General features: G+C 40.4%; 5 protein-coding genes across 7 annotated transcripts in view; 2 read left to right on the top strand and 3 right to left on the bottom strand.

Moving 5' to 3' along the window:
* The window catches only part of LOC121756375 (peptidyl-prolyl cis-trans isomerase FKBP16-1, chloroplastic-like), a 542,442-nt gene that overhangs the window by 363,581 nt on the left and 160,415 nt on the right, over window positions 1-18,446 (bottom strand). The window lies entirely within an intron of this gene.
* Window positions 37-6,285, top strand: LOC121756339 (myb-like protein X). 2 transcript variants are annotated; one of them, XM_042151857.1, is made up of 12 exons: window positions 37-185; window positions 735-1,815; window positions 1,938-1,971; window positions 2,063-2,142; window positions 2,694-2,753; window positions 2,861-2,971; window positions 3,226-3,306; window positions 3,405-3,479; window positions 4,309-4,774; window positions 4,943-5,055; window positions 5,450-5,480; window positions 5,839-6,285. In XM_042151857.1, exons 2-12 carry the CDS (start codon window positions 769-771, stop codon window positions 6,009-6,011), a joined length of 2,271 nt encoding a protein of 756 aa, XP_042007791.1. In that variant the 5' UTR covers window positions 37-185; window positions 735-768; the 3' UTR covers window positions 6,012-6,285. The 2 variants fall into 2 exon arrangements, with proteins under 2 accessions (XP_042007791.1, XP_042007790.1); XM_042151856.1 differs by having other exon boundaries at window positions 3,399-3,479.
* On the bottom strand, window positions 7,447-8,866 carry LOC121756378 (nuclear transcription factor Y subunit B-3-like). The gene has a single exon (XM_042151925.1). The coding sequence runs from the start codon at window positions 8,191-8,193 to the stop codon at window positions 7,591-7,593; it is 603 nt and encodes a 200-aa protein (XP_042007859.1). The 5' UTR covers window positions 8,194-8,866; the 3' UTR covers window positions 7,447-7,590.
* LOC121756368 (transcription termination factor MTEF1, chloroplastic-like) lies at window positions 12,745-14,629 on the bottom strand. The gene has a single exon (XM_042151899.1). The coding sequence runs from the start codon at window positions 14,539-14,541 to the stop codon at window positions 13,660-13,662; it is 882 nt and encodes a 293-aa protein (XP_042007833.1). The 5' UTR covers window positions 14,542-14,629; the 3' UTR covers window positions 12,745-13,659.
* On the top strand, window positions 15,663-16,479 carry LOC121756377 (protein TIC 20-v, chloroplastic-like). Its single transcript, XM_042151924.1, has one exon. The coding sequence runs from the start codon at window positions 15,697-15,699 to the stop codon at window positions 16,351-16,353; it is 657 nt and encodes a 218-aa protein (XP_042007858.1). The 5' UTR covers window positions 15,663-15,696; the 3' UTR covers window positions 16,354-16,479.

Raw genomic sequence — 18,446 nt, 5'->3', positions numbered from 1 at the left:
GATCCGACATGGCATTTAACTGGATTTAAAATCCGAATTTGGTGTCCGCGATATAAAAGCTCATCCCCCAAATGGTGAACCCAACATAAATTTTAGAGAGAGAAGAAAAAACCAGTAAAATCGTTGCACTGTGACAATTAACTTCCGAAGAAGCTCTTCTACCTCCCAATTCCGCATTTATTATCGTAAGTTTAACTTAATTCCGGTTACTGTTTGCCCCCCTTTCAGTTACGGGAACTGCAGCCTGTTTTTTTCCCAGCTTTCTTAGTGAAATTGAGGTTGAATTTAGCAGCTTTGCACTTAGGGTTTTGAATTGTGCTTTATGAATCTCGATCCTTAGATTAGATTATGTTTTACTCGCTTTTCATGCTGAATGTGGTTATTTTGTTTCTTTCAGTTTTGATGAGGTAGTTGCGGTGATAGTGATCCTGTAGATCTTGTTAGGGCATGCTGATTTTGTTCTTTGAAATCAGCCTTTTTTCATGATATGCAGTGTGTTTAGGGGTAAATGTTTGTGAATTCAAGATCTCTTTCAATTCCAATCACCCATGTTTGGCTAGTCTCATGGTCATAGGTTACATTTTTTTTGTGTGATGGGAGTTAATTACCATGTTATACCTCTTGACTTTGCTTTTGGTGTATCTTTATGTCAATTTGATGATTTATCATCATTTTATGTTTTCATGAATGCATGCTGTATTGATGGTACAATAAAAACCTCAATTAATGTGCAGTGTGCTTTGAGCAAGTTGGTTCCTTTGAGCTATTATGGGGGAAGGGGATGTGGTATCTGAGAAGCCTGAGCCTTTAGCAAACGGGAAAGCTGAGGTGGAGGGTAAAGCTGTGCCAGTTATGGAAAATGAAGGAGAGCATCAAAATGGAGTAAAAGAAATGGAAATAGATAAACAGGATGATGCCAAGAGTAAGGCTCAAAGTATGGATGTGGACAAAGATGATGGCAACAAATGTGAGGAAACTGCTGAAAATGATGCAAAAGAGGGAGAGGAAGAAACTGCAGCGGACAAGGAAAAGGAGGAAACGACAGCAGATATAGAAAAGGTGGAAATGGCAGCTGACAACGAAAAGGAGGAAACGGCAGCTGACAATGAAAACGAGGAAACAGCAGCTGACAAAGGAAAGGAGGAAACAGCAGCGGACAAAGAAAAGGAGGAAACGGCAGCTGACAGGGAAAAGGAGGAAACGACAGCTGACAGGGAAAAGGAAGAACCTGCAGCGGACGGAGAAAAGGAAGAACCTGCAACGAACATAGAAAAGGAAGAAACTGCAGCAGACAGAGAAAAGGAAGAAACTGCACTGGACATAGAAAAGGAAGAATCTGAATTGGACAGAGAAAAGAAAGACATTGCAGCAGAAGTTGAAAAGGTGGATATTGATAATGAGGAAAAGGAGGAGAGTGCTGAAGAGGAAACCAATAATATGGATGAGGATAAGGTTGAAGAGGAGGCTGATGGAGTGAAAGAGGATGAAGCAAATGATGAGAAGCCTAGCAAACAGAGAGAATCTAAGAAACGCTCGAGAACAAAGAATAGTGCTGGAAAGAAAAAGAATAATAAAAAGGTTTCTAAAGCAAATGATGATAAAGCAGCAAGAACCCCCAACGAGAAAAAGTCAAAAGAGCCTAAAACCTCGTCGGATAAAAAGGAGGAGACAAGAGCCTCAGTTGATAAAGAGGACAAAGAGCCGAAAACCCCTGCAACTTTTACAACTGACCGTCCTATTCGTGAGCGAAAATCTGTAGAAAGATTGGTTGCCACAATCGAGAAGGACTCATCTAGGGAATTCCATATTGCCAAGGTGCCAATTTTAATTTTCAATTTGGTGTCTTATCCCATTGTCATACAAGTTTTACTGGATGAATGTTACATACTAAAGTTTTGTTTTACGGATGGACTTTGACAAATTAGCTTTGCTTTCAGGGTCGTGGAACTGCGCTCAAAGATATCCCAAATGGTATATTCCTTTACATGCTGTTTATTGCATGGTTGTTCATCATTATTATCCTGTGTCTAATAATGTAATTGATCTCATGTCTGAGCTGCAGTGGCATACAAGTTATCAAGAAAGAAGACTGATGTTACTTTCAAGTTGCTGCATACTATTCTTTTTGCAAGAAGAGGAAAGGTAATGCTATTAGAGTTAATGTTATTCTGGGTTTGAGCTTCACAGCACTTAGTTCCATGTTTGTCTCTCTGTACCAATTGGATTATTTCTCTGAGAAAAACCTAATATTGTAAAATTTAGGTTAACTTTGGAGTTAAAAAGCATATCCATTCCGCTAAAACTTTCTCTGCATTCCTAATTCAAGTAGCATTTCATTCTCAAGTGTTGTTTTGAAGAATTTGTTTTGAACTCTATGAGATTCTCCCGTAGCAATACAACTAATCACCTGTAGGTTCCTGAATGTGATTTCATGTTTTCATTTCCTGGTTCCCATAAAACTCGTTTTCTTTGCTCTTGCTGGTTCTGAAACTCAGCTTAACCAGTCTTACCAATCTTACTCCAATTCCTGTTAGTTTGCTTTCTAATATTAATCCTATCTAATTCCTGCACTTGATAAGATGGTGTCTTTGATAAGTATATGAATGCCAGTCTGCATGGGGAGCTAAACTATCCGGTCTGGTAAACAAATTCTGGATTATTTCTTTGCATTTATACTTTACTGGTTTATGCAGGCTGCTGAAGTCAAAACACACATATCAAGATTCTCTGGATTTGTTTGGAATGATAATGAGGTGAAATTGAAACTTATTAGTTGGTTTTCCTTAAGTTTGAATATCTCTTTCTTCGGTTCTCCACTTAGACATTGAGCTTTATGTGCTTCATATGAACGTGATATCAGGAAAAGCAAATTATTAAAATCAAAGAGAAACTTGACAAGTGTATCAAGGAGAAACTGTTGGAGTTCTGTGACATCCTTGATATACCCATCTCCAAGACTCATTCAAGGAAGGTTAGTTTATATTTCTTATGTTCAAGCAGCTAGACCAAAGTTGTAAATTGAGTTACAGTAGCTTGGTTCCCATTTCTAGTCCATATATTCTGGATCTTTAAGATGTTGTACTACTGACCTCTTTCTTGTTAATCATTATTGCGTCGTTGGCAACCATGCATAATTGTGTTTATGTACTCTAGATCACCTATTCACGTTTACCACATTGTTTACTGATGGAATGAGTTACTCAGTTTCTGCTTTCCTGTTTTCAGGAAGATATTATTTCTAAGTTGATAGATTTTTTGGTGGAACCTCATGCAACAACCTCTGAATTACTTGCTGATAAAGAGCAGGTTTTAACTTCGTTGATTCTTTATGACTTTTTCATTTATTATTTCACCAGTTATATCTTCCAACTCTTATTCATATATATTCCATTTTTAAGGAACAGTCAAATAAGGGTAAAAAGAGAAAGAGGGTAAGCAAATCCTCTGGGAGTAGTACGCCGTCAAAAGACTCAGCTAAGGTATATTTTTCAGGTTATGTAATTATTTGCTCCCTGGATTTTTCTTTGAAGTTGGACTCTTACAATTGGGCTAAAATTTTATTTGATATGCTCTGACCTGTCTTTGTACAAGATATTAGTACAATATCCGCAGTGTTATTTACAGTTTGTGGGAGCCAATAATTTTTTCGAGTCAATGAGTGTTTATTGAGTTTCTTCGTTCCAGACAATTTACAAGTTTCTATAGGATGTAATGGTACTTCATTTTGTAATAAGATGAAGTTCTATAATAATTAAGCGAGCTGCGCGTAAGAGAGACCTAGACATTCACTTACAGTTTGTGCTGTAAAACTTCAAAAAAAATGTTCTGTAGCATATGTTCAATATTGTCCCGAGGGAGTGTTTGGAACTTTCACAGCTACTTGTGCATTGGTCTTTACTAGTAAACAAAAATGAATAGGGAAAGGCATCATCGGTTGAGATTCAATGGATAGGAGATAAAATGGAAGCAAAAGAAACCCACACAACCAACTGTTGTAGTATATGCTTTAGACTAATAATTCATTTTGAGTTTGCTTGGGGATTATATCTCAATGATTTATACATTATCAATCCATCTGGCAAAAGTTGAAGATTATAGGGGGAGAATATACAAAAGAAATTAACTGATTGAGCCAATGAACAAATTAATCAGGAGAAGGAAGGTGATCAAACAGTATCTTAAAATTTGCAACTGAATATGGAATTAGATTGATAAAAAGTAATCAAGTGGGTGATCAATTTTGAAGTTTTTGGAGATTCTGAATGGTGAGTACATGCATTATTTGATATAATGTCTGGTATTTTGCAGAGTCATAAGAAAACTGGCAGTGCTTCTAAAAATGCTGCTGAGGCTAAAGTCACACCTCCTGAGTCAGAAGATGAATCAGGAGAAGAGAAAGATGATGAACATGACGAGGAAGGTGTAAATGGTATCCCAGAAAGATCAGATGATGAAATGTCTGAACAAGCTGTGAGTGATGAGAAAGAAAGTGAATCTGAGAAGAAAGAAAGTGAATCTGAGAAGGAATCTAGTGATGACAATGGAAAAAAGAAGCGACGATTGTCAAAGTCAACTGCAAAGAAAGGATCTACTAGTAAAGCCAAAACCCAGAAAAAAACAACCCCTAAGAAGGCCACCCCCCTGCCAAAAAAAGTATCTGCCAACTCAAAAAGCATTAGTAGCACTAGTGATAAGAAACCTTCTAATAAGAAGAAAGAAGAATCAGACAAGAAGGTGTCCGCTCCAAAGAAGTCCGCTGTTAAAGAGAGCCCTGGTGAGAATTTTGGTTTCTCCCATTTTTTCAATTGTATGCTGAGGGTCAAAATCTCTGACTGTATGTTTTGTTGTATTTGATTCTTTAAATTATGCCCCTTAGTATTCACCTTCTGTCCTTTTGTTGCATGCAGTTCCTGAAGGTGCTTTTATTGTCTTTTAAATGCAGGGAATAAGGTTCTCAAAGTCAAAGATAAGCTCAAGGAGGAGAAATTAAAGCCGAGTGATGATAAACTCAGAGAGGCAATTTGTGAACTCCTTAAAGAGGTCGATTTTAACACGGTTAGTCTCTGAAAACTGCCATCCATGCTATAATAGCCACTCTACTGTTGAATGCTATTGTAGTCGTCAGGTAGTACAAAAGACTAGAATCCTTGGTGTATCAATATTTCTATTCTGCATGTGTGACTTGATTTTAGATCAGGTTTTTACTTTCCCTGGTCATGTATTTCTTGAAGATGCATCTGATAAATGAGTCTTGGTGAAATTAAAATATTAAATAAAACTCAGTTTAAGAAATTCCAGCTACAGCTTGATAATACATGGTTTTTCCATCACTGTGTTGAAGTATGAACAAAATTCTTTCTTTAACTTATATTTTTGTCGTTATTTTGTTTTATTTAAGTATCTATTTTTTGTTAACATTTAACACATTCATCTTACTTGTATCTTGCAGGTTACCTTCACTGACATTCTGAAGCAACTTGGTAAGTTTCACTTGATTTTATTTTCTTGCTGACAAGTAATTAATTTTCACTCTGCCTAAACTTCCACTCTTTCCTTCCTGTTCTATTTCAATGTACAGATGCTGAGTTAAAACCAGGGGTTTAGCTTAGACTGAGTTGTAGCTTTGCTTTTCGATTTTATACAGATGTATGGGAGGATGTTAGTGTGTGTGTGTTTTTTGGTATAATGTAGTTCATGCGATTTTGGGAGAAGTTGGGTTATTGCTTAAAAACCCTTTTATACTATTAGCCTTGTCTATCTGTATTATCTGGTGGTTGCATTCTGCATGTCCCATCATGTTAAGGATGAATATATCACTAATCCTCATCACCATTTCAGCCCAGCAATTCGATACAGACCTCGCACCAAGAAAATCATCAGTGAAGCTCATGATTCAGGAGGAGCTCACAAAACTAGCTGATGCTGAGCAGGCTGATGAGGAAGAGGAAGAAGACGATGTCGTTGATGCTGAGAAGAAAAACAAGGCTTCCACCCAAGGTGTGAAGGTCTAGGAACCTTGCTACCTAAGCCTGTATACTAAATGCCACATTGCCCCTAAGTTTAATCATTTTGGTACCCGTAACTACTATTTAGCATAATCTTATTTTGCTTGGTGAAGGCAATTTGATGGAAGAGATAAACAGCTGCTGCAGCCTGTCATGTAATATTAGTACAAACACAAAGTTGTAGATTTTGTGCTTCAGTTCCCCTTTATTGATCCAACTTCTCTATGACAATTTTCTCAGGTACTACCATATATTTATAAATAAATGTTATCATGATACATTTTGATGCTGCATTCAAGTTCAAGAGCACATGTAAAGCGATTAGATGTGTTTGGTTCATAATTTTTCCAATACAAGAAGTCAAACGTGCAAATGATGTTGTTTTGGCTGATTTTGGAAATGTCCAAAATCCAAATTGAGAATCTTTAGGTGAATCCAAGGCAGATGCCTTAACCACCTAAAGATGTCACGTGTAATAAGTTAGGTGAAGACTGAAGACACTTTATTTTAGTAAGGAGTAATTGTTGGTATTCCAAAACAAAATGAAGTGGAGCACCCAACGCCGACCCTTTTTCTTTATTCATTTCAAACCTAAAATGCAATCACTAAATTGCACCCAAGCTGCATCGACGTGTCTTTGTAATTATATTATTTTCATGAGTGAACCACTTTAATTTATTTTTAGATTCAAATGCATCGCCATATGCGATAGGACTTGGGAGTATTATATAGAAATCATCCTAGTCATTTCGATGGATTAATATACAAATTTATAAGCATTATCTAGTCCTTTTATAAGCTACTCCACTTTTTTTTACCATTAATTAAGGCGATTATACCAAACTATGAAAACACCTCTTTAGTCAATTTTCTCATGCATGGAACTCTATGAAGAAATAAATAGTAAGATGAAAAGTACAAACCAAGAAAATTAAATCTACCTTGAATAAGGCTGTCAAATCGGATATTCAAGGTCCTGAATAAAGTTGTAGGAGTAGTAAAATCTATGGAGTCGATTTTTTCAGTGGAGAAAGGTGAGTTAGACGTGTTGTAAAATAAAACAATGTCATTTGTCAAAACTTTAACCCAAAATATACCACCATTAGGGGTCTTTATAACCAAGAAACCGTCAACAAGCAAAATTTATCAAAACATTTGGAGAATTGGTAATGAAACACAACTTAATTAGTACTAATACGTCTCACTGTAAGGCAAATTATTAAGTATTACTGAGAAACGCATTTTTTTCTTTGCTATGAATAAATCCATCTCAATAATACATCCAAAATTTCACTAAAATTGCAAAAATAATTCAATTTAGGAATCATCATTTCCGTATTATCTCAATTATTGAGGTGAAATACAAATAACTAATAAACAAACAAAATTTTACTATTCTATGAAAATAAATGAATAAAGAAAGAAGAAGACCAAGAAGATATATATGTAATTGTCATTCACAACACCAAACTCATTTCATATTATACATACAAAATGCAATACAAAAATATAAACATAATTTATATCAGTGTATAATACATTTGAATATAATAACTATCTAATTAATCAAGTCAACTCAATTAAGCTACCTCGGCCTCCCTCCACCGCCGCCGCCGGACCCAGATCCTATATGATAACCCGACCCGATCTTCCCACCGCCCGCCACCTTCCCGTACCCGTAAACCGCCCCTCCCCCTTGATGACTCATCACATTCATTCCGTACATCCCCTCATACCCTCCCCCGCCGCCGTTGCTCCCCATATTCACCACTCCGCCGGCGCCATTTCCGTTCCCGCCGCCGCTCTCCTTCTCTCCCCTCCCGGCCATGGCCGTCTTCTCCCCTTCCAGATCCCGGAACCTCTGCAGGTACACCTTAAGCGGCTCCACGTAGTCCTCGAACCCTAGCGTGGTCATCGCCCACAGCAGATCGTCGCCGTTGATCGTCTTCCGCTTCTCGCGCTGGCACTTGTCGGACGCCTCGCCGGTGATGAAGCTGATGAACTCCGACACGCATTCCTGCACCGTCTCCTTCGCGTCCTTGGATATCTTCGCGTTCGCCGGCAGCGCCTTCTTCATGATCCTGCTCACGTTCGCGATCGGGAGGAACCTGTCCTGCTCCCGAGGGGACAATTCGTGATACGAATTGTGCTCCCGGTGCCCTGCAGACTCATTATCTGAGTCCGCCATTGATGCTTACTTCACTCACAGACCTTCCCCCAATTTGAACTCAATTTACAAAATTGGGGAAAATCACCGCCAATTGCAATTCTCTACTTGCAAAAGTAAGTGAAAAAAACCTAATTATGTTTCGATTTGGACTCGTAACTTTACACTCAGCTTTATATCTCAGTAAATCCAACAGAAATCCTCTGCCAAAACAGCTGAAAGGAAGAAAAAAGTAAAGTCGGATAATCACAGCTGCGAAGTTGCAGACATCTCACCAAATGAAGCGAAAGAAGAAGAAATTGAAGTGTAAAAGAGAAAGGAGGCGGAAATGGAGGTTCGGAGGAATATTCCGGCGCCGGAAAAAGGGATAAGAGGGTGGAGAGAGAGGGGTGGAAGGGGAGTCTGTGGAGGTCCGTTGGATCAATGCTGATAATAACAGGATCGTTGGAAACACGTGGAGGAGTGGAGGCCGTTCCTTATCGATAACTATGCGATCACTGAAGCCATCCGATTGGTGGTAAGTGGGAGGATCTTATCCGTCCATTTCGAATCAAGCACGTACTGATCTCTCATTGGCTGCTTCTACTCCAACGAGGAATGGTGTAGTGGCTTATGTGGACCCCCTACCCCCCCTCATTAATTATTGTTGTTTATTTCTTCTCAAACACACTTTACTTTTATTGAAAACCCACGCACTTTTCTTCTTATAGTGCATTCATAACTATGCCTTCTAAATTACATAATTAAAAGATTTAACTTAAATAGTTAATTGCATGATTAAAAATTAAAACTGACGTAGAACGTATCAAACTTTCTTTGAGATTTTTGAAAAATATACCCCCTTCTCCGTTCCATAATACTAGAATCATTTTGCCATTTTGGTACGTTTCATAGTGATAGAGTCATTTCCCTTTTTAATAAAAGTTAACATATTTTTCACACCTACTTTACTCTCTCTTACTCTTTTCTCTCTTCATCTCTCTACCTTTTTCATTTTCCACTTTATTCTCCATTTGCTTAACTCACCCAACATAATTTTTTTTAATCTTCGTGCCGAAAACAAACGCCTCAATTACTATGGAACAGAGGGAGTACGATTTATTTTCAATTGTTACTTGTTCATGTACAATAAGCCCCCTTTCGCCTAATCTAATTGTTGCCATACAACCGGTTATTTTTTTCACATGCTAAGTTATACTCCCCCGTCCCTGAAAAGTTGTCACTTATTTCCTTTTTTGTCCGTCCCTAAAAATTTGTCAACTTTCACATTTAACATTTTTGGTAGTGTACCATAAATTCCACTAACTCATTCATATTCACATTTTAATATAAGAGCATCCGCAGCGGTGGCGTCCCGGCGAACGTCGGACCGGCGTGCCGGACGTCCGCCACTAGGCGTAAACCCGGCGGACGCGGACGTCGCTTGCGGACACCGGAGTTCCACGGCTTTCCGACGACGTCCGCCGTGACGTCCGCCATTGCGGTGGCACGACGGACGTCCTGATTTTTAATTTTAAAAAAACTCTATATATACGGCTCGTTGAACTTCATTTCATTCGCACCACTTGTTTTAACGAGTTTCTCTCTCTACTTTCATTTCTTTTGAAGATAAATGGAGCACCACGATAGTGATTCCCCGGTCATGAACGAGTCACAAACGCTGACTTTTCCCGTTAGAGTTGGGGAAATGCCGGCGGAAGTACACCGATGTCCGAGATGAAGCTCGGAATGGCTCCAAGATGCCCCAACCCCAAATGGCAGGGATGATGCCCGGGTACTACAATATGTACCCCCCTGGTGTGCAGGGATGGGTGGGATGATGCCTCAAATGCCCGGGATGATGCAGGGCATGCCTGCCGGTGCGCGGGGGAGGGGGGGCAAGTAGGGGGTCCCCCAATCACCTGGGGACAATGTCTATCGCCCCTACATGGATTTATTGTCTAGTGATTCCCCCAGAGTACTCCTCTGGAGACTCAGTTCACCGACATTGAGACTTTCTCTTTTAAGGAGTTGGGGCTATCTCCGGTCAGGGAGTTTCCCATTGAGATGCCACCGGTGGCAGGGAGGACCCGGAAGCAAGGGAGAGGGCAGGGCAAGGGCACTATCTCGTCCTCGCGTGCGGGGAACGAGGGTGGGGCGGGGGCCGAGGAGGAGGGGGAGGAAGCCGGCGGGAGAAAGAGGACCATATGGAGCATAGGGGAGTGCGTCGCGCTGGCGAAGGCCTGTATCAGTGTAGTCGAGGATCCCTACGTCGGGGCTAATCAGCATATCGACAAAATATGGTTGCGCATTAGCCAAAGCTACCTCCAATTCAAACCACCAGGTGGGAAGCCTCACGATGGAGAGCAATGCCGGAAACAGTATAAGCGGCTGAGGAGGCAGCTCAGCCGATTTTCCGGCATCTACCAAAACAACCTCCGCACGACAACCAGCGGCATGTCCACCGATGATATGAAGCTTCTGTCTCACCAGCAGTTCCCCGACAGTGAATTGGGTTTCGGGGAATTCAAATATTGGGAGGTCTATCTTGTGGTGCAGACTTCCACCAAGTTTAGTTCGGGTGTTGAAGCTGGCTGGCCGAAGCGGACGAAGATCAACGCCTTCGGGGAGTACAGCAGCAGTGCCGATTCCCACGAACTCCCTGACGCCGATGCAGAGTTCCCAACCCCTCAATCGTCTTCCCGCGGCCGTCGCCCGGTTGGGCAAAAGACCGCGATGCGGATGGCTAGGGGAAGCGCTAGCGGGTCCCCCGAGGTCCAATCGACAGCTCTTTCCCAGATCGATCCCGAGCTCCCCTCACTCGCCTGCATATTGCAACATGAGACCCTGATACCCACCATGGAGAAGTAGTATGCATCGACTGACTTCTTATACAAGTTAATGATGAAGGATGTTATCGACAGTATGCCGCGCGATTTGGGGATGCCATCCCAGCCCGTGAGTGACGCCGGGACCGGCCACGGTACGACGGGACTGGCGGGGGGGACGACGAGGAGTGAGACGGGGGCGGCATTTGTCGAAGCTTGAGGTTGTTTTTTTTAACTATGTATTTTTTGAAATAATTATGTATGTTTTTTGTTTTAAATAAAGTGGTTGCATTTTCTCCGTATTCATGTCGAAATTTTAATTCCGTAAATTGTTTAATTTGGTGAATTTGTGAATTTTTATTATAGTGGATGTCTGTCGGGATGTCCTTGAGGATGTCCGCCATTGTGCAGTGGGATGTCCTTATGACGTGGCAGTGCAATGGGATATCCTTATGACGTGGCGGGAGGTGTTTTTGGGAAGTCCGTCGGGATGTTAGCCTGGACATCTGTCCTACTGTGGATGCTCTAAAATTAATATATAAAAGTAGGACTCACATGCCACCAACTTTTTCAACTCACTTTCTATTATATTTCTTAAAACCCGTGCTGGCTCAAATGGTGACGAATTATTAGGGATGAGGGAGTATTTGCATTTGAGCTTTTCCGCTTTTTGTTGATTAGACATCTCCTTTTCGATTCCAAGGTGACACTCTTACCGCGTTGTTACTCGGAGGGTTGGAGCCAACCTAGAGCTTGTCTACCCACTACTACTTATGGAGTATTGACTGTTGAAGCTGTGCTTTTGCACTTTGTCTGGGCCTCTTCTCCTCTAACCTCAAGCGGCGAACCTTTTCTCTAGTCTTGACATAATTAAAGACCTTTTGCTATCCTCTAGGTAAAGGGTCGTAGAATATTTGCATCGCTTTAACTCACTTTCATATCCTTTCTCCAAGTTGTTATAGAAGACACAATTTGTTTGGAAGTTGATTCAGTAGGCCTTTTTGGGGTGCCTAGTGTTTCATATTAACAACTCTCATGAAAAGCTTTTGATTTTTATTGATTTCAATGACTGAATCTTCGCTTGCATCAACATATAATTTCAGATTCGCTTGGATTCCTCAGGGGATGTATTGCACTTGTACTTCTAGTCTTTTGTTCAAAATTTAAAGATGTTTTCAAGTCATAGGCAGAATTTGGAGTAGCACCTTAAAATAATGTACTACTTCTACTCTATCGTTTGTATAGAATGAAGCGAACGTTGAATTGTGACCTTGCGCCATTACCTATTTGAGAGTATTTTTTGTTATAATTGAGAGAGATGGAGAGAAAGTGGAGTTTAAATTTGTAAAATGAAGTAGAAAAATAAAGAAGAGGAATAGCAATAAGGTGTAATGGAAGTGTGAGAATGGAGTGTCAGAAAAATGATTTTATAGAAGTGTAGAGAGTAGAGATGGTGTGGTGGATCTTGGACTCTGAATCTTCAAAATTTTTGAATTCATATTGGATCTGGACCCAAATTCAATCCCAGTCCAGCCCACTAATACATTTGTGTTACATTCTTCCATTCAGTTCCTCCCTGTCTCTTTTACTACTTTACAAGGTTTACATAAAAATAAAAACTCGTGTTGTCGACAGCCAAGGCAACTTTCATAGATTGAATTAGTATGAACTAGGTCAAATGAGATGCATAGTGAGACAACAGCCCAATTACGTCGACAAATCTGAACTTGCAAAAAGATTAACTAAATGACGGGCAACACAACAATGATCATGAAGACTGCTCGATTAACGAAATGATACGTCACAAAATGACAATTATTACAACACTGGCGGTATAGTGTATTATATAGGAAAGATTAAACTAATAATTGTATGAAGCTTAATCATATCAAGCAGCAAATTATACAGCTATAAATCAAGAAAGCAATACTATTAATACCAGGAAGCTAAATGGATCTAAAGAAGATGAAGAGGAAATGCCATGCTCACCTTATTATTGATAATATTCCTTCCTCTTCTACTAGCCTGGCCAATCATATATGAATGCACATAACAGTCTTCCCAACAATCTTTACATGATAAATTGAGTAAGAATCAAAGTATGAACAGATAAAAACTGTCAAATGTGAACTAAAAGCCAGCACAAATTAAGAAAACAACACAAACATCACACATGTCAGTTCATCAAATCAAGAGACCATAAAACGATGATCAAAAGCTTAAAATGGCACAGAACCTGGCCATTCATCTTGCGTTTGATCTTCATCCAGAATCTTGATCCCAGCATTCTTCCATGCAGCCCCTTATCCGTTTTTATATCTATATGTAACGCATCAGCCCAAAATCCCCCCTTTGAATCGTTTCTTTCGCCTAGCTAATACGGATTTTATGCACATCCCAATATCCCATCCATATCCTTCCCTCTCTTCATAATACTACAAGGTAACTTTATAGGATTCTTGATCTTTCTTCTAGCAAGAACAAATTTCAAAAACAAAACAAACTAATTTCCCCTTTCAAGACACGAAAATGCCATTGAAGCTCGTTGAATAATAGAAGCACAGAGATAAATAGGCCAAAAATGGATTTACACAGATGAAGGATTTACAGTGGCAATAATATATAGTAAGTACTTACATAGATGAAAGAAGAAGACAATACTACTTTATATATTATCACCTCATTTCCTCATCAACAGTTCCCTGAATTCTTCATCAGTGGCTTTGAGCATCAGCGGCAGTCCAACCTTCACTCCACTACGTACAACCTCCATATGTCGCGGCTTGATCCTATTCTCCAAACTAAACGCAAAATACTGCGGAAACTCCTTCAATTCCCCCAATTCCCCCTTCATCTCCCCGGTAAAATACTCCAATTTCGGCTTGAAATTGTTCTCAATGCTGAAGGTAAACAGCGCCGGACATCTCAGAACCATCTTCACCGCGTCGCTCTTCGAGAATCCCAAGCTCACGAAGTAATTCAGCTTGGGGATCAGCGTGTTCTCCACGCTCGACACCAGCAGGATCGGGTCCTGATAAGCCAGCGCGTGCAGATCCGTGAACCCTAACCGCTGGAGGTAAAGCAGAGCCGGCTTCAATTGATCCCTGACGCTGGAGATGAGGAGCCTGGGGCATTTATTGATGACTCTCCTGAAATTGAGATCGGAGACGCGGAGGTCGTGGGAGAGGAAATGGAAGACGGGAGCGAGACCGGATTTGATGTCGGAGGTGAGGACGGTGGGGCACATGCCGAAGATTCTGCCGAGGTCCTTGAGGTGGATGCCCTTGGACTGGAGGAAGGTGACGATGTCGTGGATGGCGTGGAGGGAGGCGGTGTGGAGGGCGGGGTTGACGGCGAGGGCGCGGCCGGAGTCGACGCCCATGATCTCGAGGCAGAGGATTTTCTCCTTGAATTGGAAGGAGATGTTGGAGTGGGTGGTCTCGTAGAGGGGGTGTTTTTGGAGGGTGGTTTTGGGTTTGGCGCTTCGTAGCAGGAGGTTTTGTTGCTCCGGATTGGGGGAGATGCACATGGAGGTCCGGCATGATGTCGCCGCTGGTAACATGGCGGCGAGGTTGGTGGAAATGGAGTTTGAGGGAAGTGAGGGTGTGAAGGTGAAGTTTTTTTTTTTCTTTCTTCTTCTTGCTCGGAGATAAATGACTTGACTGGATTTGGTTTTTCTCTGATCATACACGGACTGTGACGTGGCAATTTGGTGTGTGTTGATTGGCTCATAATGGATTTCAGCAGATTGGGTGTGTGTTGCTCAGCCGACCGATTTTTACAAGATCATCTATGGTACAGTATATTACTTCATTTATAACAAAAAAAAATATGTATGTATATGATTTAGATCATTGATGTGTACTAGATGTGATCTTTCTGATAGGCCACTAATATAAGACTGAAATTGTATACTAGTCTAATCTCTTGTAAAAGGGTCTCACAAAGTTTTTTCTCCCTAAAATGGATGGTTTTCTCTTAGTTCTCCACTTCGGATTGAATTCAAATTGTTAGCTTAATATTGAAACCATATTTGATGACTTCGAAATGAAGATTTCCATCGCTTCAGTTGATCATTAAACTGTGGAAGAGGATACATTGGCTCGCCAAACAACTCATGAGTGGATTCAAATTGTCTCCAAACTAACTCTTACTTACCATATATTTCTGGAGTAATGTTATTCTTGATATTTTATTCGTCCTAAAAAATAAACTCACTCCATCACACTCTAAATGGAACATTTCTAATTCAACATGAAATTTTATGTAGTGTTGTTTCGTTGAGTTAAGATATTTTGACACGGAGATTAAGAAAATGTGTTAAAAAAAATAGGAAAGTTAAAGAGAGAGTAAAGTAAAAGTGATTAGATATTTTTTTTTGTTAAAAGGTAAATGACTCAATTTATTTATGGTATCCAAAAAGAAATATGATTCGACATAGTTATAAAATCCCCAAAAAAATATGATTTAAGTTAGTTAGGAAGGGGGAGTATAGGTTTCATAGCTAATTTCAAAGCCAACATATCACTATACAAAATTTAAAAGGCTTCCTTTTAATGAAAAGCGAATATGGGCCAAGCCATAATTAAGACCAGTATTTGTGCATTTTAAGTATCGCAAGATAGCCCAATAAAAGGGCCCATAACTATCTTCCCTGAAATATCACAACTCAGAGAGATATATGTGATCCTGAAATCTCCTCTCTCTCTCTCTAGATATGGTGGCCATGACCATGAGTTACCTTGTGGTCTCTCCCTCCACCACCACCACACCCAATACCAGAGCTCTTTCCTCTTCATTTCGGAAACTCACGCTCACGAGTCCTCCATCGCCTCTCCTCCACACCCATACCCTGCCCTCGCGAATCCCCAAACCGTCCAAATTCGCCGCCCAATCCAAGGGCAACGACTCCGCCGACGCGCCGGACCGCCTCATCTCCGCCATGGTCTACTTCTACCCCTTCTTCGACGGCGTCCAGTACGGCAAATACATCCTCACGCAGTTCACCCCCTTCCAGGCCCTGATCCAGCCGCTCGTCCCCGCGATTCGAGTCTTCAAGAGCTTCCCCTTCAACGGATTCCTCGTCTTCCTCACGCTCTATTTCGTCGTCGTGAGGAATCAGAACTTCAGCAGGTACGTCAGGTTCAACACTATGCAGGCTATTGTTCTCGATGTGCTGCTGATTTTCCCTGACTTACTGGAGCGGACGTTCAATCCGAGGGACGGCGTTGGATTGGATGTGTTGATGAGTTTGGATAGCACCGTGTTTTTGTTCCTGTTGGTTTCGTTGATCTACGGCTCCTCTGCTTGCTTGCTCGGAAACCTTCCTAGATTGCCGATCGTTGCTGAGGCTGCCGATAGGCAGGTATTGTGAATTGCACCTCATTCTTATGCATTTAGCTTTCACCATTTTAGCTGCTGATTGAAAAATAGCGATTTCTGTAATTTGTAATAATTGTGATGATTTTAGCTGGAGAAATATAAGTTGAGATTTTCGGAATTTGCCTGCCTCTTCCCCTGCTTTGAACTATGTGCGAGTATGATTTAGGGTTTGTAGCCTTTAACGCTGCAATTTTTAGGTGGTGGATTGGTCCTTGATTGTGCTTGAAGAGGTTGGTAGTGGTATGAATGTAGCTGCAATCTTGATCATTCATTATAGTGTGATTAGATAGAACTCAGATTCAATCGACTCTTTCTTCTTTAACATTTGGTAGCTATGCTTGGTTACTGATTGCCTTTCAGTAATGTTGCCACATTGTTTGTTTAGAGCAGCTCTACGGTCTTGATCATTCAATCCTAGTGGATTGCCTCAGTAGGTTTTCAAAATCAATTATGTAGAAGCCTTAAATCGTTTCCAACCAAATATCATCCATCTCTATATCGACCTTACTTCCATCACCTCTAGATTTTCCATGATGCACGAAAAAGGCCATTTGTCCTTCTGCAAAATACTAGGAGTAGTATATGTTGACATTTTTGAAATTTGGCTGGCCACTTCCCCTGCTTTTAGCTCTGTATGATATATATAGGTTTGTAGCTTAAACTGTGCAATTTGTAGGCGGTGGATTGGTTGAAAATTGAAATTATGTTCATCTTTAGAGACGAACTAGGTTACTGCTAAGAGGCCTTGATTGGCTGAAATAATAGTCGTTGGGCCCAAGTCCATGGCGACTCTTTCGGCCTTGTGCCTCTTGCCTAGAATTTTGGCCCATTAGGCCATCCACAATAGGAATAGCCCAGCAATAGCCCAGCCATAGCCCAGCCACTGCCACATCAGCAGCACTAAAAATCCTCCTGCCACATCATCAACACAAGCAAATAGTCCAGCAATAGCCCAGCCATAGCCTAGCCACTAATATCCACATCACTATTAACAAATATATACAAAATGAAATAATTAACAATCACACAATATGCGAAATTTAATTTACGAGACATATACGGGAAAAGTTTAATAATACTATTAAAATTTAAAAAAGTACAATAATTTAAAAAGTATATTAATTAAAAAAAAATACAATAATAAAAAAAAGTACATAAGATAGAGAGAATACTCGTTAAAACAAGTGGTGCGAATGAAAATGACGAACAAAGCGCGTATATATAGTGTTTCGAAAAGAAAAAAAAAATTTCGCGCTAGGCGGTGCGCTGGGCGATCCGGGCGCTGCAATAGCGCCGAACGGACCGCCCAGCGCCACGCTACCGCCCAGCGCTGCGCGGTTTCTCTCTCCAATCGCCCGCTGTGCGGCTGCAATAGATCGCCCAGCGAACCGCCCAGCGCCGGCGCTCGGCTGGGCGGTCGCTGGGCGCCTATTGTGGATGGCCTTAAGAGAAGGGCTTGATTCTGACGCATCATTGACCGCAATTCGAATGGATATAATTCTAGCTAGATATAACAAATGTATAAAAAATAAACAATTGTTGTCATTAAATAATAGCTCGACTTATCCTAGCAAAAATGTGTGTGTGCCTATGCCATTAATTTCATAGTACCTATAAAAATCACTAAACTATTCAATTTTATTAGATGTCAAACTTTCTTTTTGTCGTAACTAAAATTGCTTCTTTTACTTTTTAAAAACATTTGTCGTAACTAAAATTGCTTATTTTTCCTTTTAAAAAACATCCCTCTCTTCTCTGTTTGTGAAAATATTTAACTATTTCTTTTTTACTTTAATACTACTACTGCTGAATAACTCTACTTAATATCGTGTATATTTTTTAAGAATGTTGTGATCTTGAATGCGACGGAGATTACGATTTAACAAATGCATATGATTTTTATCTTTATCAAATAGGCCTTCATTTTGATCTGTTCATAAAATTTGATTCTTATGCTGGTGTCGTTTTGTTTCATAAAATTCATTGAAAAATCTGATCACACTTCTAGACGCATCATGATAAAACGTGTGAATTTGTAGGTGACTAGAAAACATGGTTTAAATTTTAATACTAGTATTTGCTGTG

This window comes from Salvia splendens, chromosome 11 (assembly GCF_004379255.2).
Source record: "Salvia splendens isolate huo1 chromosome 11, SspV2, whole genome shotgun sequence".
NCBI classification, from domain to species: domain Eukaryota; kingdom Viridiplantae; phylum Streptophyta; class Magnoliopsida; order Lamiales; family Lamiaceae; genus Salvia; species Salvia splendens.
This window is presented reverse-complemented; position numbering and strand designations above follow the sequence as displayed.